We start from the raw sequence: 24,320 nt of genomic DNA on the forward strand, positions 1-24,320 counted from the left end.
ATCAGCAATGCACAGGATCTAATTATTTCACATCATAATATTTATTTTTAATAAATATTTATTTGAGAGAGATAGAGATAGAGAATTAATGAGTATACCAGGACCTCTTGCTGCTGCAAATGAGCTCCAGACACATGTGCCACTTTGTGCATCTGGTTTTTCATGGATAGTGGAGAATCATACCCATGACATCAGGCTTTGCAAGCAAGTGCCTTTAACAGCTGAGGCATTTCTCCAGCCCACTAGTTATTCTTTTCTTCTTCTTTTTTTGCATTAAGAAACATTTTAATTTGCAATATTGTTAGGGTTCCATCTAGCAAACTATGAAGATTACATTGCCAATAAACTTTCAGAATTATTTACTGAAGTAGATTTTACTCAATGGAGAATAACAACTCTCCTAATGGGCAAGAAGTGCCCTCTTGTGTGCTTGAATATTTTTCTAATGATTAGTAATGCTGAGCATCTTTTCATGGGACCATTGGCCATTTCCATATCTTCCTTGGAGAAATGTCTGTTGAACTTTTTTGTTCATTTGTGAACTGGGTTCTTCTGTTTTTGTTAAGTTCACATTTATTTTGTAATATGGAGTAATTCTGGAAATGATAGTTCTCTATGACTTAAGAACAAAAGTGTATTAAAATGGTATGAAAATGTTAGGATCTTGGGAACAAGGATAGGAGGAGAAAGAAAATTAAAAACTGAAATCTTACTTTTATGGAAGAATTAAATAAAATGCATTCTTAGAATTCCAAACTTATTTTTGTATCAAAGTCTGGCAACTTGATGGGTCAAATAAGCATTGCTGAATGACTCTATGAATTTATTATTATAACCTTCTAATTAAAAAATTGTATATAATTCACATATAAGCTGAGGACTACTTCTGTATTAACATCTAAACTTAGAAAGTATGTTAGTTATACTAATGGATTATAAAAATATTTACACATCATACTTTTAGTTAACATTTTAATGAGCAAAAATGACTTACATGAGTCATTTGTGAGATACTGATATAAGAAAATATACATGATACACAGCTATAGAATTAATACTTAGATGATATATTGATAGAAATATGAAAATAAATCTAGTATTATGTAGATACAGATAAAAGTTGAAGGAAGGAATATGTACAAATATATGCTGTTCACCGAAGTACAGAAAACATTTCTGACAACTGGTAATAGATAACTAAACTCCTTTCTTTCTTTTTTTCTTTCTTTCTTTTTTTTTTTTTTTTTCTGAGGTAGGGTCTCACTCTAGCGCAGGTTGACCTGGAATTCACTATGTAGTCTCAGGGTGGCCTCGAACTCACAGTGATCCTTCTACCTCTGCCTCCTGAGTGCTGGGATTAAAGGCATGTGTCACCACGCCCGGCTAGATAACTAAACTCTAAGAGAAGTATCTGGTTAGTGTTAGGGTCATGCAAATTTTATTATTTTTAAAGTAACTTGTACTTATTCCAAAGGAAATTGTAAAATATTAGATTCTGAATTTTTGACAAAATGTTCCAAGACCAAGATTAGATAAATGACCTTATATTACAGATGTACAAAGTAATTTATACGTTTTATAAGTATATGTAGGGTTGTGTTCAAAGCTCTTTATTCTACATTCTTACAAATAATCCTCAGCTAAGCAAACATACCATTCTCTAAAAGCCAAAAAAGAAACAAAGCTTTCATTAATCTGAAACTAAAGTACAGCTCTCCATTTCTTGTCAGGATCTGTGTTGCAAACTGTGGAAAGAAAATCAAAGTAAAAATCAAGGATAGGTACATAGGCTAGATTTCAAGTTACCTTGTGGGAAGAAAAAGTACACATCCTTAAAAGGATTTTGTTGATCTTTACATAGTTAGCTTTTCTGGTATATGTAAATATCTTGCTGAGGTTTATACACAAAATCAAAGTTATGAAGAACTTCTTGCTTAAGTACTAAATTATAGAGATGACTGGTTTGACAAATGAACCTACCACTAGGTAAATAACTACAAAATTACTACTTGGTATCTTCTATTTCACTCTTTACTACCAGTTGAAACCTGTACTCATTTCCAACCCTTCCTCATGTCACAGTCTGCCTGGTCTTGGAATCTAGGAGATGAGAGGCACTATGGATAACCGCCTTTGAGTGTCATTATGGTGGTGAGGACTTAAACCCTACATGAGGTTCTAATTCTGTGGGAGCTTGTGGTTTCAATCTGTGTTCAACAGGCCTCATGCTGCCTCTCATCCTAGTGCCCATGTCTTGACTGAACATTTCAGGGCAAACTCTGATGGATGTTGTTTTAAGTAATAGGAAAGTCGTGCACTTGTAAAAATATTTTAAGTGCTAATAATAAGAGAATTAAAATTTAAATACACTTACATATTTTTCCTTCTTTTTCCAGTTTTCTCAAATGAAGTAAGAGATTATGCTCTGCCATTTTATGTAAAGTCTCTGGAATATTCTGAAAGGAAAACAATGATGAAAGAAAAACATCTTTATCTCTTTAACACATCTTTTGAAACTTTTTTTTTTTTTTATTTGAGAGCGACAGACACAGAGAGAAAGACAGATAGAGGGAGAGAGAGAATGGGCGCGTCAGGGCCTCCAGCCACTGCAAACGAACTCCAGATGCATGCGTCCCCTTGTGCATCTGGCTAATGTGGGACCTGGGGAACTGAACCTCGAACTGGGGTCCTTAGGCTTCACAGGCAAGCGCTTAACCACTAAGCCATCTCTCCAGCCCATCTTTTGAAACTTTTAAACTCCAGATATATACGTCACTTTTGTGTGTCTTTACATGGATAGTGGAGAATTGAACTTGGGCCAGCAGGCTGTGCAAGCAAGGGCCTTTAACAACTGAGACATTTTCCCTGACTGAAACTTTTAAAGTAAAGCAACATACATACAACAAAAAGTTTATCTTAAAGACATTTTAAGGTAGTACTAATTGTCTGCTTTTTTCACTACTGAATTCTCACTGGTTGGTATACTAGCACACAGTAGAAATTCATTAGTATTTACAAATGAAGAAAATAAAATATATTCTTGTATTTTCTTTTTAATATTTTTTTTCTCAAGGTAGGGTCTTGCTCTAGATCAGAATGACCTAGAATTCACTATATAGTCTCAAGGTAGCCTTGAACTCACTGCAGCTAGTCTTCCACCTCTGCCTCCTAAGTGCTATGATTAATAAAGGCATGCGCCACCAAGCCCAGCTATATATTTTTTTAATGGGTGTGTGTGTGAGGGGGGTACACATGTGTGTGGGTACAAATACACATCTCCTCAATAACTCTCCTTGTTACTTTACTGAGCTAGGGTCTCTCTCTTGAGCTCAGAGCCTGCTGGTTCAGTGTGCAGCTTGCCTGGAGGTTCCCCATCTTCACCTCCTGTGCACTAGGATTACAGGCAGTCTCCTGTATTTGCATGGTGCAGAAGTGCTGAATGCGGGTACTCACACTTGGATGGTGAGCGCATTATCAATCACTGAGCATGTCTGCAACCCTCACTAGATTTTTTTTTTGTTGTTGTTGTTTTTTCGAGGTAGGGTCTCACTCTAGCCCAGGCTGACCTGGAATTCACTATGGAGTCTCAGGGTGGCCTTGAACTCACGGCAATCCTCCTACCTCTGCCTTCCGAGTACTGGGATTAAAGGCGTGTGCCACCATGCCCGGCACTAGATGGTTTTTAAGAGTCTCATTCTCTACCAACTGAGCTAGCCTGGCACTAGATTGTTTTTGAAGACAGATGGCTTTCATGGCTTATTAAGGTTGTAGAATAATATCTATGTATCTTGTGACTCAAAAATTGTCTTTGTTTTTGCTGAAGTATAATGTGCTGTTGACAACTGTTAGCTACACGAAAAGCAAGTCGGGCTGGGGAGATGGCTCAGTTGTAAAGGTGCTAGCCTGCAAAGCCTGTCAGTCTGGGCTCAATTCCTCACTAGCTAGGTAAAACTAGACCAAGAAGTGGTGAATGCATCTGGTGCTTGTTTACAGCAGCAAGACACCCTAGTGTGTGTCCACATGCACACACATAAATATAAATAAGAAACAAAGCAAAAGTTTCTTTAAGTAAGGATTACAGTTCTGAAGGCAATCTTTTTTTGGGGGGGGATGGGAATCAAGGTAGGGTCTCGCTCTATCCCAGGGTGACCCATAATTCAGTATGTAGTCTCAGGGTAGCCTTGAACTCATGATGATCCTCCTACCTTTGACTCCCAAGTGTTGGGGTTAAAGGTGTGTGCCACCACATGTGGTTTGAAGCCAATCTTAAATACTGAATTATTTTGCCAAGATCATTGTTATTCAATCCATATTCAGTGGATTTGACTGCCTCCCTGGGGCAGAATTCAACTGACTACTCCGTACTCTTAAAGATCTCTTTCTTGCTGTGTATCCTGCTTGTTTTCCCGAATATTCTTCTTTAGAGTTCTCTTAAATGTTGATGCTTATACAAAGGCTCATGTCATTGGCTCTCTGCTTGTCGTTCTCATTAAAAGAAAATTTTTTTTGAGACAGGGTCATACTCTGTAGCTCAGGCTGGCCTGAAACTCACTATGTGTCCAAGGCTGGCTTCAAACTTACAGTGATCCCTCTGTTGTAGCCTCTAGAGTGCTGGAATTATAGCCAGTTTTTTTTTTTTCTCTCTCTCTTAGCCAATACACACAGCAATATCAAGTATTCATTTCCAAATCTCTGTTAAGGATCAGTATTATATACTAAGTCCACGAGTGTGGTTTTCCAGATCTTGGTAGGTGAGTTCCCTACCAAAGATCATTATGTGATCATTTCAGATTATTGGGTAGTTTTTTTGATTTGTTGATGAATCATGTCTACTTTTCCTATCTTATTTTCTGGGGTTTTCTTCCACATATGCAACTGTGTTTCTTTGTGGGCTTTCAAACCACCTTGCTCTTTCAAGCACACACATTGCTCCTACTGTTTGAACCCAACCTTCCCTCTGTCTAGAATAACTTCCTTTATTTTCTACTCTGGCCTAGAAAGTCCTTTGAGATGCAGTTCAGTGAGTAAGTTTCTGAAGGCTTTCCAGACAAACTTTATTACCATGTCATCACTCAGTAGAACTGATTTTTATTTTTGCAGCTTGACATACTGGTATAGAACCCAAAGTTTATATATATATATATATATAAATTATAAGCTCTGATATCCCAAATATCTGAGACATTTTGAGTGTCAACCCTCAAAATGTTTCTGATGTTGGTGTATTTTGGATTAAGGATGTTTGTATGAGGCAAGAGTCTAGCATGTACTCATGTGCTCAATAAATGGCAACTATTATCATAGAGCCAGTATTACAAGTATTTGTTGAAACAGGCCTGTCTTCACAAAAACATGGATCCCTTGAGAGCACATTCTGTAGTCAGCTTTGTATTTCTGCACCTACTCCAATGTGGTATAGAAAAATATGCAATAAATGCTGAGTGAGTAGAATACTTCATGCTATTCTTACGCCTCAGGGGTTCACACACTCGTCTGGTGAATATGCTTCTGTATGTGCGTGCACACAGTACATCTCTGTATGCAGAATCCAGAGTTCCTTAGGCTTGGACAGTTACTTGGTGATTCATTTGTATGGAGTATGAGAGTTTTGCTATCTGTACTTAGATTAGAAAAAAAAAAAATCCTTGTATATTCCAGTGTATAGATTAGAGAGACTACACTCCACTATTAAGAGGAAATGAGCTATTTTACATAACTTAAATGTTACATTTTCCAATGACTTAGTTTTCCTGGTGACACTGGAATCTGGATGCAGGCCTTGTGCATGCCAGGCAAGCAATCTACCCTAGCTAAATGTTACATTTTCCAATGACTTATTTTCCTGGTGACACTGGAATCTGAATGCAGAGCCTTGTGCATGCTAGGCAAGCACTCTACCCTAGCTCTCTTAGCTAATGACATTTTTGATCTTTAGATGCTTTAACTATTCAACCTTCTGTTTTAAAATGAAGCAGACTGAGTATGGTTTAACAGTGTATTGATGACACAAGCCTATGGGACATTAAGGTACTTCATTAACTGCAACTAACAGTTTAAAGTTATCTTTGCAGACTAAGTGTTCATAATAATCTCTTACATCTGGATGGCTACACAAGTTATGGTAGTTATACCTATTTATTTATTTGTTTATTGTTTTTTCAAGGCAGGGTATCACTCTAGACCAGGCTGACCTGGCACTTGCTCTGTAGCCAAGCTGACCTTGAACTCAAGGCGCTCCTCTTACCTCAGCCTCCCAAGTGCTTAAAGGCACCTGCCACCTTTTCCAGAAAATGGTGGTAGAACTCTTTTTTTTTTTTTTTTTTGAGACAGGTCTCACTGTTTAGTTCAGGATAGCCTGAAACCTATGATCTTCCTCTGTCTCCTGCTAGAACTACATAAATGAACCTTAAAAAACCTACACACTTACCTATGTTCTACCAATACAGCAGATTTTAGATAAACATTCACTCAAAATTGAGTAATTGAGTGCCACAAAGAACTGAGACATGGGGCATGCTCAGAAGGTTCGGTTGGTTTTCCCTATCTGTGAAATTATTCTACTTTGATGCATCTTTTTCCATCATTAGTCTACAACTTCTCCATTGTCATTATTCTAGTATTTCATAGTAGATTACCCTGTATCTGTCTCTTACTGAGGGCTAGGACATCAGATAATCATGATGGCTAGAAAAAATTAAGTCAGCAGTTTTTTTCTGCTGAGTCAAGTACTGAAGTTTAATGATGGCCCAGGATGGTTATTTTTGTTCTCTATGGACAGGGTTTTTTTTTTTTAATAACTTGAAACTGCTACCGACATCACTTATAAAATTAACAGACCTCTCTTGACTTTGGATATAATAAGTTTACTATATACAGTCCATTAAATAATTATTTATCCTAATAAGTTTGTGGCTATGTATAAAAAAAAGAAATGAAAATTACCACATAAATCTTTTTTACGAGCTCTGTTACTGTAAATGCTTTCTCAAAGTTATCACGAATCACTGCAAGAATTTGTTCTTCACGGGCATTTCTGTGAGAAATATACTGTAGAATTCTAGCTTCGGCATCATGGATTACTGGGCCATGTCCTGAATTAAAACAATTATACATATTACTACAACCAATTAAAAAATATCAAGTACAAACTTAATTCATGTTATATAAAATATTTCATATGCTATACTGAAAAAGCACACAAGAGTTCACATGAGAATGTGTGTTGACAGTGTACTGTTTGACAGAAAAAAAGATATAAACTGCTAGTATGCATACAAAAATATGAAATCAACTTTAACAGAATATACAATAAGAAGAGCGACCACAGTGACAGCAATAGGTCATGCTTGAAGAGCTTCCTGTCTCCCGGTGCTCCTCCGTGTACTGGCAAGAACCCCGTGGGGTGGGTGCTCCTACTAAGCAACAAAGAGTAAGGAACCTGCCCACAGCTAAGAGGAGGTGGAGCTGGGGTTTATGGGCTGTTAACCACAGTAATAAGCTCACTTATAAAAGGGGACAAAAAGTAAGTGACAAAAATCTGTTAAAAATTCATAAGACCCGCTGTGGAATTTTAAGAATCTTATAGCTAGGGAAGTAACTTAGGAATTTTGACAGCTCAGATTAAGTTATACTGAAATTTATTTTTCATTAAGACAACACAAGTTAATATATTACACAGGTCTGCTAAAGGGATGTTTTAAATACCTGAGAACAAACACCCAGACGCAGGCTAACCTATCATCATAGGAAGTGCACTGGGCTTTGGTTAGATACAGGCTATTCCTTATTAGTTCTCAGAGAAAACCGGTAACCCTCCCTCAGCCTGCTTATTCTGGTGCAATGAGGACACCAGCACTTACGTCATGCTTTTTAGAAACATGACTGTAAGGTTCCTGCACAGTGTTGGTAGGGCAGTGTTGGTATGGCTACAGAATCCAATTTTCATATAAACAACTTATGTGCTACTACGCGAGCTTGTTGGATGCAAATGCTCTAAGACTTCCGCAGGTAGCTCTTCACTGGCCTAGCCTGTGAGCGCGCTAGGTTTCTAGTCCTTTCACCAACTGTCATCAGCATCACGATGTGAATATAAATGCCCAGCGCCACTGCATTTTCCTGTTCCCTTAGCAACAAGAGTTCACATGAGAATGTAAGTGTGTTGACAGTGTACTGTTCAGCAGGAACAAGTCACAGGGATTTAGACAATTAAGTCGGCTAGTCCCTTTCCCTTCTTTCTGAGATCTGCTGGGCTCCGCGTCTCTTCTTAGTTTGTACGATGGACAGAGCCATATTGTACAGCAGTACAGTGACATCTGATACAGAACAGGTTTCTTTCTTTTTATGGAGACTGGAAATAAATATACCATTTTGTAGTTGCTATGGAAACCTGACATATCAATGTTCTGAGTTAAAAGTTCAGAGGACAAATGTCATGTATGGTTCTATACCTAGCATGGTCTACAAGAACTGTCAAGTTAATAAAAAGGACAGTAGCTTATGGAACGAGAACATTTTCCTATTCTCATATAAGCTCCTTTTGTTTGTCTAAAAGCTCTGTCAACAGCTGTGTAGATGCTGATGAACACTTCATATAACAAATTGTTAATGTGACTCTCAGTTTTCTCCATAAATTTAACTGTATGGCTAGGTAAGACCTAAGTGTTTAATTAATTTGTTTTTTAAGATTTAATTTTTTTAAATTTACATGAGAGAGAAGAGGAGAGGGAGAGAATGGGCATGTGAGGGCATCCTGTCTCTAAAAATAAACTCCAGACATATGTGCCACTTATTGTGTCTGGCTATTTGTGGGTGCTGGGAATTGAACCCTGACCATCAGGTTTTGCAAGAAAGTGTTTTTAACTGTTGAACCAGTTCCCAAGTCCCTAAGGGTGTAATTAAAAGATGTAGGATAGAGCTTCTCAGGTAAACAGTGGAATAAAATATGTTTTGTATCACTCATGAACAAGAAGAGTGAGGACAAACTATTAGGGAGGGAAGGAAGGCAAGACCACTGGGAGTCAAGACAGAAGTGACAGGACACGTAAATCGCTTGCGAAACAGAAAGGTGAGAGCCAGCCTTCAGCTCTTGAGGTTGGGGGGGCATGCTGAAGCTCAACCCCAAGGTGAACCAGGCAGCTGTAATGTCACAGGCCAGCAGTCCTAGCTTCAGGAGAGACCTGCAATCCTACCAGGCCTTAAGTCAGTATGGGAATTGACTGGGATGGTGGCTTCTCCTGTGTGGCGGGAAAGCAGTGAAGAACTTTATTACATAGTTCTCATATCTTGGCACACTACATGGGGCCTGTTGCCTGAGACTGAGCTATACTGGGGTCAAAAACCAAGCACAGTCCCAGGTTAAGGAGTTTGGGTACATGTTGCCACTGTGTATGGAAAATGTCCACAGTCATAGAGAAAGGAGGGTTGGACTTGGATCTGCTGAGAAGTTGGGGTAGGAAAAAGCTTAGGCTATGGAGGCCAAAAAGGCCAAAGGCAGGGTTTTAAAAATGATACTCAGTCGTTTCAAATTAAAAGATAAGTAAAGTAAACAAGTCAATTCAAGACTTGGACAAGAAACCCAACAATACAGATGAGAAAATAATAAACCTGGATGAGATTTTCTATAAAAGGAAGACTCTGGAAATAAACAACCAGAAACCATGGAAATGAGAAACTCACTAAGTCCAGGCAAAGCTCTATTGAAAGCATGCTAAATATATTAGACCAGGAAGGGCTAGAGGGATGGCTTAGCAGTTAAGGCATTTGCTTACAAAGCCAAAGGACCCAGGTTCGATTCCCTAGGCCCCCCATAAGCCAGATGCACAAGATGCGTCTGCAGTTCGTTTGCTGGGATGGAGACTCTGGTGCACCCATTCTCTCTCTCTGTCTGTCTGTCTTTCTCTCTCTGACTCTCTCAAATAGAAATGAAAAAAAAAAATTAGGCCAGCCAGGAGAAAAACCACTAGGGGTGAAGACAAAGTAAAGGAATCGTTACATTCAGGTATTAAGGTTAAATATCAAAACAAAAATGAAACAGAACCAAAACCAAACCTAGGCAATCATGACCCTAATACTCAAAATCTCTGGGAGAGGATTAAGAAACCCAATTTAACAATGTGTAGTGTAGCAAAAGGGAACCAAGATATGTATTAAAGTCATAGAAAATGTATGCAATGAAGTTATAGCAGAAAAATCTCTAAATCTAGGGAAAGAAATGGACATTGAAGTTATAGGTGGCATTTAGAACGCAATGAGACATGACCAGAAACTGCTTCTTCACATCATGTTACAGCTAAAATTCTAAGAGCTCAGAACTAAGAAGAGATCCCATACTGAAAGTTTCAAAGGAAGTGTCAGGTTACAGAGGCAAATCCAGCAGAGAATGAGAGCAGATGGTCAGCAGAAACTATGGCTAGGAAAGCAGAGACATATTTCAAGACCCAAGACAGTAACTGCTCACCAGATTTGCAGTATGTAGAAAAGTTATCTTGTAAAATTGAAGGAAAAATAAAGACTGCATTATAAGCATAAAGTAAAGTAATTCATTAGCACTAAGACAGTGTTGTAGAATATATTTAAAAGAACATGACATACTTCACAGAAATGAGGTAAGAAATATCTATAAAAGCACAGAAGCTCAAGAAAGAATCAATTTCTTTTTTTAAAAATTTTTTGATCATTTTTATTTATTTATTTGAGTATGACAGAGAAAGAAAGAGACAGAGAGAGAGAATGGGCATGCCAGGGCTTTCAGCCACTGCTAATGAAGTCCAGACGCGTGTGCATCCTTGTGCATCTGGCTAACTTGGGTCCTGGGGAATCGAGCCTCGAACCGGGGTCCTTAGGCTTCACAGGCAAGTGCTTAACTGCTAAGCCATCTCTCCAGCCCAAGAATCAATTTCAATAGCTATACAAACAAATGAGAAGTTATAAAGAAATGAACATTTACTCAGTGAACCAGCATATCTCTAAGATGAAGGCAGAAATTAGTATATACTTAAAAAAATAACCTTAAATATATGGTCTTAACTTTCAAGTCAAAAGACAAATTGAATGGGTTAAAAAATTCAACTATTTGGGCTGGAGAGATGGCTTAGCGGTTAAGGTGCTTCCCTGCAAAACCAAAGGACCCAGGTTTGACTCCCCAGGAGTCATGTAAGCCAGATGAACAAGTGGCTGGAGGCCCTGGTGCCCCTATTCTCTCTCTCTCTCTATCTCTCCGTCTCTTTCTCTCTCTCCCTCTCTCTACCTGCCTATTTCTGTATATCTCTCTCTCTAAAATAAATAAATAAAAAAAATTAAAAAAAATTCAACTGTTGGTTTTCTGCCAGAAACTCACCTCAAAGGGCACATACAGATTGAAAGTGAAAAGACAGAAAATGATTTTCTAAGAAAACAGTATCTGAAAGCATTCATCAGTGGTTATAACCATGCCTGAAAAACCAGATATATACTCAAAAATTAGTCAGGAGGAATAAAACAGGTCACTACATAGCCATAAAGAAAACATACAGGGACAGGTAAGTAGGTTCAGATACAATAATAGTGGGTGCCTTTAATATCACATTTCTATCAATCATCCAAACAAAAACTCAACAAATGTGCTGGAAAGATGGCTTAGTGGTTAAGGCACTTGCCTGCGAAGCCTAAGGACCCATGTTCTACTCTCTAGAGCCCATGTAAGCTAGATACACAAAGGTGAGGCAAGCACAAGGTCATACATGCCCACTAGGTGGTACAAGCAGCTGGAGTTCAATTTCAGTGGCTGAGGCCCTGGCATGCCAATTCTCTCCCTTCTCTCTCTCTCTAAAATAAAAAAATTTAAAAACTCCACAAACATTAGAGTTAAACTGTACCATGGAGCAAATGAATGTAAAAGGCAACTATAGAACATTTTATCTGACAGCTGCAGAATATACATTATTTTCAATAGTCCATGAAACTTTCTCCAAAATAGATCAGATTCATTTTAGACCATACAGCAAACTTAACTGATTTAAAAAGAAAACCTCTGAAATACTTTTTTATTTTACCAGATAATAAGAGAATAAAAATAGACATCAATAGCAAAAGACAACAGAGAAACTAAATCACCCCAGGGATATTGAATAGTATAATTCTGAGTGATCACCAAGAAAATCAAGGAGGAAAAAAAAAATTCTATGATAAACTGAAAACACAACTTACCAGAATCTCTGTGATAGTGGAGACAATTTTAAGATGAAATTTTATATCTATGGGTATCTACACTGAAAATTAAAGAAATATAAAATAACCTAATGAAGCATTTCAATATCTTAAAAAAGAATAAATCAAGCCTAAGATTAGTAGATGGAAAGAAATAAAGATAAAGGCAGAAAGTAGTCAAATGGCTAAAAGAGTAATACAAAGAATCAATGAATGTGCTCGTTCCATGAAAGGACAAATAAGGCTGACGAACACTTAGCCAAACTAACCAAGAGAATTAATGAAATTAGAGACCAAAAGGAAATACTAGAACATACAACTGAAATTCAGAAGATCATTACAGATGTTACAAAAATATATGGTCCAGTACATTGGAAAATTAAGAACTGGATAAACTATAGCCACATATGACATAGCAAAATTGAAATAAGAGGCTAGAAGCAATCAAAACATGTATCAGGAGCAATGAGACTGAAGCAGAATTAGAGTCTCTCAGCTAGGTAAAACCCAGGAACAAAGGATTCACTGCTGAATATTACTACACTTTTAAAGAACCAACACTAATTCTCCTCAAACATCCCATGAAACAGAAAAGGAAGGAATGTTACCAAGCCCAGTAACAAATGTAGTATTACTCTGATACCCAAGTTGGACAATGAAATAACAAACAAAAACTGTAGACAAATTTATTTAATGAACATAGACTACCAATTGTCAATAAAATCCTAACAAAACTGGATTCATCAACATATTAAACAGAACATACAGCATGAGCAAACTGGTATAATTCCAGAGGTACAAGTATGATTCAAAAATATACAGATAAACAAACATAATATAGTACATAATCAAACACAAAAATTAAATGACTACTTCAATAGAAGCAGAAAAGAAACCTTTGACAAAATTCAACATCCCTTCAAGATAAAAGCCCTAGAGAAGGTGGGAACAAATGCAGCATACCACAACATAATAAAGGTTACATATGGCCAACGTTACACCAGTTGGGAGGAAAAGTGATAGCATTTTCTCTAACATTAGGCATGAGACAAAGGGATCTACTGTCTCTATTCCAATTCAATACTGTGCTTAAATTCCTAGCCAGATCAATAGGAGAAGAGAAAGGAAATGTTCTGCATAGGCTCATGCTTTGAGCATTTAGCCCCCAGCTGGTGGTGCTACTGTGGGCTGCTGTAGACCCTCTTGCTTTCTGGCTCACCAGTATGTGAAGAGCTCCTGCCATGCGCTTAGGCTGTCATCAGCTGGGCTGCTCCACCAGACCTTTGCTGTCATGGCGGTCTGCAAGCCTCCGCAGCTCTGAGCCAAAGTAAGTCTTTCATTAAGTTCTTTCTGTCAGGTACTGTGGCACAGCGGCACAGGGCTAACTAAAACTAAGGCATGCAACCAGTAAAGTAAGAATTCACATTACTCTTATTTGCAGACTATATGACCCTATACTTAAAAGACCCCAAGGCTCCTAACGCCATATGATTGGATCTTTCAGCAAAATAGTAGGATGAAGATTCAACATAAGGGCTGGAGAGATGGCTTACCAGTTAAGCGCTTGCCTGTGAAGCCTAAGGACCCCGGTTCGAGGCTTGATTCCCCAGGACCCACATTAGCCAGATGCACAAGGGGGCGAACACATCTGGAGTTCGTTTGCAGTGGCTAGAAGGCCTGGTGCGCCCATTCTCTCTCTCTCTCTCTGCCTCTTTCTCCCTGTCTGTCGCTCTCAAATAAATAAATAAAACAAACAAACAAACAAAAAAAGATTCAACATAAACACGATTTTTTCCTGTATATAAATAATGAACCAATTAATAAATCAGGAAAACAAGCCCATTCATAATAGACTCAGAACTGCCCCCAGAAACAACCACCTAGTAGTTACCGTGATCAAGGAGGTAAGAGACATCTATAATGAAAACTGAAATACAAGACACCAAAAGATCAACAACTTCTTGGCAGAGTAAGGATTGTGAAAATGGGCATATTAACAAAAGCGATATACTAATTCAATGCAAATCCTTTTAAAAATTCGAGTAACACCCTTCACATAACTAAGAAGAAAAATCCTAAAATTCATTGCCAAAGGATTCCAAACAGCCAATGCAATCCAGAGCAAAGCTGGAGACATCATACATATCACCTGATTTCAAGTTATACTACAGAGCTATAGGAACAAAATAACAATTGTTCTGGCACCAAAACAGATACACAGACTAAAAGAACAAAAAGCAGTCTCCAAACAGACACATAGAGCTACAATCACCTGATTCTTAACTAAGGAGCCAAATACATACACTAGTGAAAAGATGGCCTTTTCAACAAATGGTACTGCTAAGAATGGATATTGGCATGTAGCAGAATGAAACTAGATCCCTGTCACTCAGAAGAACTGACAAATAGGATTGTATGAAATTAAAAAGCTCTACACCACAAAGGAAACAGCCAACAGAATAAAGAAACTATCTACAGAAATAAAAGAAAATTGTTGGCAGCCATTTATTTGACAGGGGTTAACATCTACAGAGTATAAAGAACTAAAAAAAAAAAAAAAAAAAAAAAAAAAAAAAAAAAACCCAGTAAGTAAGTGCAAAAATGAGCAGACAAATAAAATTTTGGGGCTGAAGACATGGCTCAGTGGTTAAAAGCACCTATTTGCAAAGCCTCATGGCCCAGGTTCGATTCCCCAGTACCTGCATAAAGCCAGCTGCTCTCAAAGTGGCATATGCTTCTGGAGTTTGTTTGCAGTGGCAGAAGGCCCTGGTGTATCCACACTCACTTTCTTTCTCTCTCTCTCTGTCTGCCTCTTTTCTTCTCTCAAATAAATATAAATAAATAAATATATTAAAAACATTCTTTGAGGTAGGGTCTTCCTGTGTTGTCCTTGAATTTGCAGTAATCCTCCTGCTTCAGTCTCCTGAGTACTGGCATGCATGTACAATACTCTCAGCTCACACACTTCTTTGAGAAGTACAAATTCCCAGTAAATTCATGAAAGTAATATTCAACATCTGTAGTCGTCAGGGAAATGCAAGTCAAAACTACATTGTGATTCTATTTTATTCCAGTCAGAATAGCTTTCATGGAGAAAAGACAAAGAAAAAGAAAAGAAAGAACTATCCCTTCTTTCCCCCCACCCTCCCCCCCCAAAAAAAAACTTCACCACCAAGAAACAAATGCTGGTGAGGAACCATTAAAACTGCTGGTGGGAGTGTGAATTACTACTAACTATGGAACTTAGTATGATGGTTCCTCAAAAATATGAAACAGAGGGAGCTGGCACGTAACTCAGTCATAAAGCAGTGATTAGCATGTACAAGTAAGATAGCTTAGGAGTGACTGGGGCTGCAAAGTGAAGAACTTTCTCTTGGCTAAATGCAGGAATTGTCCTCGGGCCTGTAGGGGAAAGTTTAGGTTATTATATTTTACTTCAGGTCAGAAACGTCAGGAGGGTCTGGCTTTTTCTTATCTCTGACCCTTAGAGAGTCCTTCCACTCCCTTCTGAGAAGGCCTTTCCTAGAGGATTAAGATTTCTGTGAAGATTGTCCTTTTTCTAGAAACCCTGCCCAGACTGGCTAAACTAGCTGCCCATCCATGGGGTTCATAAAATATCCCAACCTAAGGGGCTGGAGAGATGGCTTAGCAGTTAAGGTGCTAGTCTGTCAAGTCTAAAGGACCCAGGTTCAAATCTCCAGTACCCATGTAAGCCAGATGCACAAGGTGGTGCATGTGTCTGGAGTTCATTTGCAGTGGCTTGAGGGCCCGGTGTGCCCATTCTTTCTCTCTTTGATAAATTAAATTATAAAAAAAATCTCAACTTGAGCCTTTAGGTGAGCTTCTCAAACCCCCTCTTGACTTCCTAGGCAAGAGCTCTGCCTTGCTTCTTTCTCTTAAATTCAGGGCTTCTCTACATTTTCCTTCCTTTTTAAGCACCTCTTCTCTTAAAATTCTCCTTCCTAAAGCTCTAAGCTACAGTATCATATTTCTGAACCTTACCCTCTGGTATGTGGATTTTGTTAGTTGAATCCACAAAACAATAATCCAGAGATACACGATAGGTGCATTGGTGCATTGTTGAGGAACCTCAAAATTCACTTATCATGAGGCCCGAGATATCATACTGTGAACACATACACACACTCACACACTCAAAACAATACTACCATATCATCCAGCTATGCCACTCAGAAGTATACATCTGAACATACCTGAAGGTGAAGGAATCAACAGCCACATACAATAGACATAACTGAATACCCCTTTTATCTTGGAACTCTAAACCACAGCCAAGGTATAGAAGCAGCCTAGGGACACATCAGTAGATGAACAGAAAAAGAAACTGTGCAACTATATGTAGGATGGAATGTTACTCTGCTGTAATGAATAATGGAATCATGTTACTTGTAGGAAAATGGATATAACTAAAGATTATTTTGTTAAGTGAAGTAAGACTCAGAAAAACAAATATCATAAGGTTAGATTCCCCAGGACCCACATAACTTAGACACACAAAGTGACACATGTGTTTGGAGTTCATTTGCAGTGGCTGGAGGCCCTGGTATGCCTGTTCTTTCTCTCTTAAAGAAAATAAAATAAAATAAAAATTGGAAACAGAGGAAAGTTAATGGGAATAAAATAAGGGTAACAGGGATAAATATGATCAAAGTACATTGCCTAGATGAATTAAAATTTACAACAAAACCTGTTTTTTTTAAACAGATTTTATTATTTATTTATTTATTAGAGACAGAGAGAAGGAGAGAGAGAATGGGCGTGCCAGGGCCTCTAGCCACTGCAAACAAACTCCAGATGCATGTGCCACCATGTGCATCTGGCTTATGTGTAACCTACAGAATCAAACTGGGGTCCTCAGGCTTTGCAGGCATGCACCTTAACTACTAAGCCATCTCTCCAGCCCACAAAACCTATGTTTTTGTACAGTTAGTATATACTAATAAAAAATCTTAAAAATGTACATATACATATCTCTTCAAGTCAGAGACAAACCAAAATGAGTATTCTTATCACTTAGTAAGAATTGTTAGCTGTATGAAAAAAATTATATACCTGGATATATAATATTAGGTTTCATTTTCAATAACTCCTTTAGGGAGTTCATGTAATCATAGAGGTCTTCAAATACAGTTGTTCCTTCTCCTAGGATGCAATCCCCAGAGAAAATGGCATTTTCCTCTTCTAACAATAGAGCCATATGGTCATCAGTGTGGCCAGGCGTGTAAACAACTCTAGTTAAAAACAGAAATAAGAAATAACAAGCATGAATCCTTAAGCTTAAAGAAATGCTGAGAAATAAGTAATTCTATTATCTTAGGACAACACACCAACAAATGATGCCAATAAGTTAAAACGCTCTTTTTTTTTTTTTTTTTTTTCAAGGGCAAGGAGCTTTATTTCAGGCTTAAGCTTGGTCTCTTGACTTCACCAATGCAGTGGATCCATACAAGAGCCCCAAGTAGTGGGAAGGTAGAGTTTTTATAGGGATTTGAACACAGAAGAAGGGGATGGGTACATGATTGGTTGATTTAAATAATATACTCTTCTGGTTGGCTTAGGATTTTGGTGGTCAAAGTTGGCGGGCAAGGGCTAGGGGAAATGAACTTATCTATGACTACCGGAACGTATGGCATAATCAGTTTCCAGTGTTAAACCCACCCTTACCAGAAACTAAAAAAACTTAGATCTTGCCAGGAAACAGAAACTTAGGCCTACTGAGGACTCTGAAGCCTGTCATGGCATCCATCTGGTTCCTGAGTCCTTCATTCCCCCCTTTCTTTGTACCATGAGGAGCCAATCTTGGATCCCAACTGAATTAGTGAGTGGAGTCTAATGGTATATACTGTGATCTTAAAACCATAAACTGTACTGTATTAATGCGTTCCTTAACAAAAGCAACTAATCTATTAATAATGTAAGGTCCTATTGTGATTAGCAACAAAAATAAAAGTAATGGCCCTGCTCAAGCAGACAGCAGAGTTGTTAACCATGGGGAATGACTGAACCATGACTCAAACCATCCATTATCAGCTTCTCTTTTTTTTTCAAATTCTCTCGTACCTTCACCATTGAATCTTTAATTATTACCTGAATAGTTGATATAAAAACAACATTCTTCCCCCTTGCTGGAGGAATAATAAGTCCAATCCCCGTCTATTCCGTAATACAACCTCAGCTAAGGAATCTACATTTTTTCTGAGTAATTTCCAGCCAGTGGATCTGCTGGTTGGATGTGGGTGGGTGTGATGAATCCAAGTGGCAATTCCGTCCATTTTCACAGTGGTAGGTGTGGTCAGGATGAAGACGGTAGGGTCCCTTCCAGCGGGGTTCCAGGGTCTCCCGGATTATTTACATATTTCACATATTTTAGATTTGAAAATAACCCTTTGAACATCTCTATTTGTTTTTCTTTATTATAGAACTAAAACTATGGGGAAAAGATGTCTTAATGTTTGTTTCCCCTCTTGGAAAGCTCTTGTGTTACTTAATAGGCCATTCATACATGTAAGGTATTTTGTATCTCAGGTTATACATTTCTCTCTGAGTGTTTAAGACCATGCAGATAGCCACATTTAATTAAGGATTAGTTTTGGAGGTCACTAATGGCTCTCCAAAGAGACTTTAGGGACACAGGAGTAGCCCCATAGCTTACTGGTGTCTTTTGTCTGTTAGGATGAGTCAGGGCCATGCTGGCCAAGCAGTTTTCCCTTCTTTGGGAAGTCAGGAGGACTGATTGCTCCTCAGTTGTGACTCTCCTGTTTCAGACTATACACCAATTTTGTTTGGGTCTCCATATCCTCCCTGCTCAGGAAGACAGGTGACTTACCAGGGGGCCAGTGTTGAAGTGTCCTATCATCTCCAGTGGCCTCATGACCTAGGAGCACAGGCCAAAATATTGGTGCCTCTTGCTCTGATGATTCCAATTGGCTTTGGCTTCTACATAGGTAATTAACACACTGAGAAAGGAAGTATGTACATATAGAGCACCTTTGATTACTGAAATAGACTTAAAGAATGGCACAAGAGCTTCTAAAATCATTTTGTCCTATCTTTAAAATTTTAGTTGTACTATGGCAGTATAAGTCTTATATATGAGGTATAGAAAATAGGCACATCTCATATTTTAAATATCTAAGATTTACAAATATAGGCAGAACCTGCTACCAGTCTTTAAAACAGTTCCAATAGATTTATAGACTAACTCATTTAACCTCGAAAGTATCAGAAAAGGACAAGTAAGATGGTATAAAGTCTTAGCACCTGTGCTTGAAAACATCTTTGATTAGTTCAGATATCTGTTGTTACAAATTACCTAGAGAACATTGGAAACAGAACCATAGAGCTTGAAATTTTTTTTTTTCTCCTCTCTCAGATAAGGACCATTGTTTGAGCATGAGGTTATGCCCTAAAGTAGGAAATATGTCTTAAGAGTTAATTTTGTTATAAGCACTGGACTTACATACAATAGAGCAGAATCTGGTCTTTTTATTTTTTTAAAAAACAGCCAGCTAAACTTAACCTAATATAACCTAATATATAATACATATATATATATATATATATATATATATATATATATATATGTATATATATAGCTAATATAACCCTTGATAAATCTTTTTGAAAGAAAAAACATTGTTTGGCAACCAATGATTTTGGCTTAAACTTGATAGCTATTGATTTATGTACCACAGAAATTTTTATTAGCATAAAACAATTTTATGTTTTACCCATGACTTAAATTTGATAGAGCTTAAGCAAGCTATCCCAACATACCCCAGGAAGATGAAAGTTATCATTACTGAAATTAAATCACTTTTAAACCTAAGTGATTAAACCTAGTAATGACCATTCAATAGAATTAGCATAAATAAGACAGAAGCTATCTGTAAAGTCACAATGTCTTTAGGTATGAGTACTTCACCTTTGGAAATTAACCATTTCTATGTGCCTTTATTTTAAGAATAGTTAAAACCTTGATGAAAAGAGGAACCTAAAAAAAAAAAAAAGCTCATTTTTGTATATGGGGTGCCCAACCAAAAAATTACTCTCAGACAATTCTTTCCTATTACTAAATCACATTCTTATTCAGAGGTTAAAATATAACACTTTTTATTCTTGTTTGATAATAAGCAAAAATCTGGAACACAGAAATGGAAATAAAAGCCAGTATTGGTCAGAGAATTTTTTTACTAAGAACCTATTTTTTAAAGTAATTTCTATGCAAACAAAGAATAAAATTATAATTAAATAACTGACTTTTGAAATTTTTACTTACTATGCTGTATTTTTCTACATTACTAAATATTTTTCAAAATCAAGTACATAAGCAATTTATATAATAGTTAACACATGCTAAATTTTATAGTAAATAACTTTTCTTTAGTAAAATAGTAATTTTTTTAAATTTTAAAATTTTTTCTCAATTTTTATTAACATTTTCCATGATTATAAAAAATATCCCATGGTAATACCCCCCCCCCCCCACTTTCCCCTTTGAAATTCCATTTTCCATAAAATAGTAATTTAAAAGCGTTCTTGTGTACGCATATGTGTGTGTGCATGAGGTGGCCAGAGATTGACACCGGGTGTCATTTTCAGTTACTCTCCACCTTGTTTTTTTTTTTTCTTTTAATGTTCTATTTATTTGAGAGAGAGGGGGAGAGGGAGGGGGAGAGGGTGGGAGGGAGAGAGGGAGAGAGTGAAAGAGAGAGAATATGGGTATGCCAGGGCCTCTAACCACTGCAAACAAACTCCAGACACATGTATCACCTTGTGCATCTGGTTTTACATGGGTGCTGAAGCAATGAACTAGGGTCCTTAAAACTAGGTCCAGTTAAAGCAGGCAAGTGCTTTAACTGTTGAGCAATCTCTGCAGCTCTACCTTGTTTTATTTGACAACATGTTTCTCAATGAGCCTGAAACTCACCAATTGATTACACTGGCTAGCCAGTAAGCCCCAAGGATCCTTCTGTCTCCACCTCCCCCATGCTTATGTCACCACTTTGTGGTGCTAGGGATCCAATTTGGGTCCCCCACAAATTCATGTGTTCTGAATGCTTGGTCCCCATCTGGTACAATTTGGGAGGAGGCGCCTTACTGGAGGTGTGTGTTGTCAGGGGTGGACTTAAGGGTGTTATAGCCAGCTCTCCCTTGATAGAATCTGACTCACTCTCCTGCTGCTGTTTTCCACCTGGCTTGGCAAAGGTGATGTTCAGCCCCTGTTCTACCATTTTTCCCCTCTTATCATGATGCTTCCCCTTTAGACTGTAAGACAAAAGAAAATTCTTTCCTCCTGTCAGCTGTCTTTGTTGGGTGCTTTGTCCTAGAAATGAGAAGGTAACTACAACAAATGAAGACATGGCAAACACTTTATTGACAAAGCCTTTTGTGCAAGAAACATTCTTTCTTAAAAAAATATTATTTATTTGCAAGAAGAGAGAAAGAGGAAAGAGACAGAAACAAAAGAGGAGGAATGGGTACAATGGGGTCTTTTGCCACTGCAGATGACCTCCAGATGCATGTGCCACTCTGTGCATCTGACTTTATGTGAGTACTGGGGAATGAACCCTGACTGCAAGCAAGTACCCTTAACTCCTGAGCCACTCTCCAGCCCCCAAGAAATATTCTTACATGTATTTGCTTCTTTTCATAAAAATTAGTTGCAATGCAGTTTTGATTGATTTCACCCTATATAAGAAATACAACATGCTTTTATTCTATTTTCACCCTTATCTAATCTTCAGTTGTTGAGAAAACTGTACCTTTAAATCATGAGAAATACTATATTTTAAGAACTTGTATCAATATTTACATCTAAGTTTTTGTGTGTGCATGTACACATTGTATGTGGTATATGTACATGCATGCACCACATGAGTGAGTGTGTAGAGGCCAGAGAATACTGGGTGTCTACCTCTATTATTTATCTGCACGTTTCCTTGAGACAAGTCTTTCACTGAACGACAGTTGCTGTTTTCAGTCAGACTGGCTGACCAGTGATTCTCTGCTCATCATAGGACTGGGGTTGAGGTATATAAGGCCATGATCAGCTGTTTGACGGGTACTAGGGAAACAAACTCAGTACAAATCAGGCCCTTATCCTTGAACAGAAGTGCTCTTATCTGCTGAGCCATCTCCCTAGCCCCACATTAAGTTTTCTAACTATGCCAAGAATAAGGAAACAATAAAGAGCTAAGTCTAAATAATCTGTTCTGCAAAGCTCTCCTTGATGGCTCAGCCACATAAAGACTTAATTTTCAGTACTGGTAATTTTTTCTTTTGTATAGCTCTTGCACTTTGAATTATGCTTTGATTACAGAGGTTACATATTGTGTTCTTGTCTACCATTCAATTTTACAAGGTTACAAGTTCCTGAAAGGTAGTACTCTCCTCTTATTCTCATCTCAGTATTCACACTTAGGGGTAGCTAGTTTTAACACACTGCTTTTTATGTGTGTGGTAGTTTGAATGTTTGACCCTGTAGACTGAGGTGTTCATTAAACTGAATTTGCAGCGTTAGTCCCTAGCAGGCAAACTCCTGCTACAAGGAAATGTATCACTGGGGGTGGATCTGAATTTTAGCCCAAAGGTATGCAGAGAGGTTTGTGCTCTGGGATCCTGCTTACTGCTGGTTCATGCTTTCTGCTTTTTGGTGTTTGCTGGCTGGCTGATGGTTTCTCTCTGTTTGGATCTATGAAAGGCAGCAAGTTTCCTCCACCACTGATAGAACTTCTCTTGGATCTGTAAACTTGAAAAAGTCCCTTCATCTCCTACCCTGTCTGGTTTGGATGTTCATCCCAGCCTTGTGGAACTATCTGCTACAGATTTGGTACCAAGAGTGTGGTCTTGCTGAGATGAATCTGATCATGTGGATTTTGGTTTTATGGAACTTGTGCGGTGGAGGAGGAATGTTGAAGAATTTGTTTCTTGGGACTACAGAAGCCTTGCAATGTCATAAGCCAAATTTTGTGGGCTATTCTTGTAAAAGTTGGAAAATGTTATGTGCACAGAGAATTGTGTTGTTTTATGAACTTTCAAAGGGGGTTAGGAAAAGCAACAGAGAATTTTTGTTGAAACTGGGCTATTGGCATAAAGACTGGTTGTGTTCTGCTGCCTATTCCCAGAGAGTTGAATTTGAAAGTATTGGACTGGTATGCTTGGTAGATGATATAGAACTGAAAGATATAAGATTTAAAGTTGAAAAAATTCAATCAAGTTTAAAATTACTGGTAGAGAGACAGGTTTTAGGTACTATTGTTAAACAGATTACCACCATTAACAGCTTTACATTGAAACAGTGAAAAACATGCATGAGGTAATTTCCACCAAGGAAAGACTGAATGGTAAAAATGCAAACTCTTTTAAAAGGAGATGACTGATAGACAGAAACCTGCTCTTCAAGGTCACAATTTATTTCCTCCCTATACTTAGAAAATGGCTGTGTTGATGCATACCTAGTATTGGTTTGGGATGCATGAAAAATGCATGGAAGTGGGTCATGAAGTGCACACTGTTACAGGAACCACTGCTGAGCTGCAAAGGCATGTAAAGCAGAGCAATGTCCCTTACTGGAGGTCAGTGAGGCTACTGTAAGAGGGACTGGAGACCAGAAGATGATTTGGATATATCAGGATTGTGCAAAGGCTACCATGGAACACTGTTGGCTTGGGATAGAGGATTTCCCCAAATACTGAATCCACCTGGAGGGGCAGAATTGGAAAGTACAGAAACTGCTATCACTGGTTATGGATATTGGATTTGAACTGTAGATGTTTGATATTTACCTGATGGTTACTCATTTTACATTGGTCCAGTCTCTCTTTGTGATGCCTTATAGCAATATATATTTTATTTATTTATTTATTTATTTATTTATTTATTTATTTATTTATTTATTTATGTGAGAGTGACAGGCAGAAAGAAAGAGGCACATAGAGAGAGACAGAGAACAGGCGCACCAGGGCCTCCAGCCGCTGCAAATGAACTCCAGACACGTGCGCCCCCTTGTGCATCTGGCTAACATGGGTCCTGGGGAATCGAGCCTTGAACAGGGGTCCTTAGGCTTCACAGGCAAGCCTTAACCGCTAAGCCATCTCTCCAGCCCCCCACTTTAC

General features: G+C 38.0%; 1 protein-coding gene across 1 annotated transcript in view; it reads right to left on the reverse strand.

Moving 5' to 3' along the window:
- Window positions 1-1,594: 1,594 nt before the first annotated feature.
- The window catches only part of Lactb2 (lactamase beta 2), a 40,694-nt gene continuing 17,968 nt past the window's right edge, over window positions 1,595-24,320 (reverse strand). Inside the window, exons 4-7 of the mRNA XM_045144747.1 lie at window positions 17,257-17,435; window positions 6,943-7,091; window positions 2,375-2,456; window positions 1,595-1,745 (exon numbers count right to left, since the gene is read on the reverse strand). Coding sequence (XP_045000682.1) covers window positions 1,702-1,745; window positions 2,375-2,456; window positions 6,943-7,091; window positions 17,257-17,435 — 454 coding nt within the window. The 3' untranslated portion in view covers window positions 1,595-1,701. The remainder of the gene's footprint in view (window positions 1,746-2,374; window positions 2,457-6,942; window positions 7,092-17,256; window positions 17,436-24,320) is intronic.

Source organism: Jaculus jaculus, chromosome 2, assembly GCF_020740685.1.
Source record: "Jaculus jaculus isolate mJacJac1 chromosome 2, mJacJac1.mat.Y.cur, whole genome shotgun sequence".
NCBI lineage: Eukaryota > Metazoa > Chordata > Mammalia > Rodentia > Dipodidae > Jaculus > Jaculus jaculus.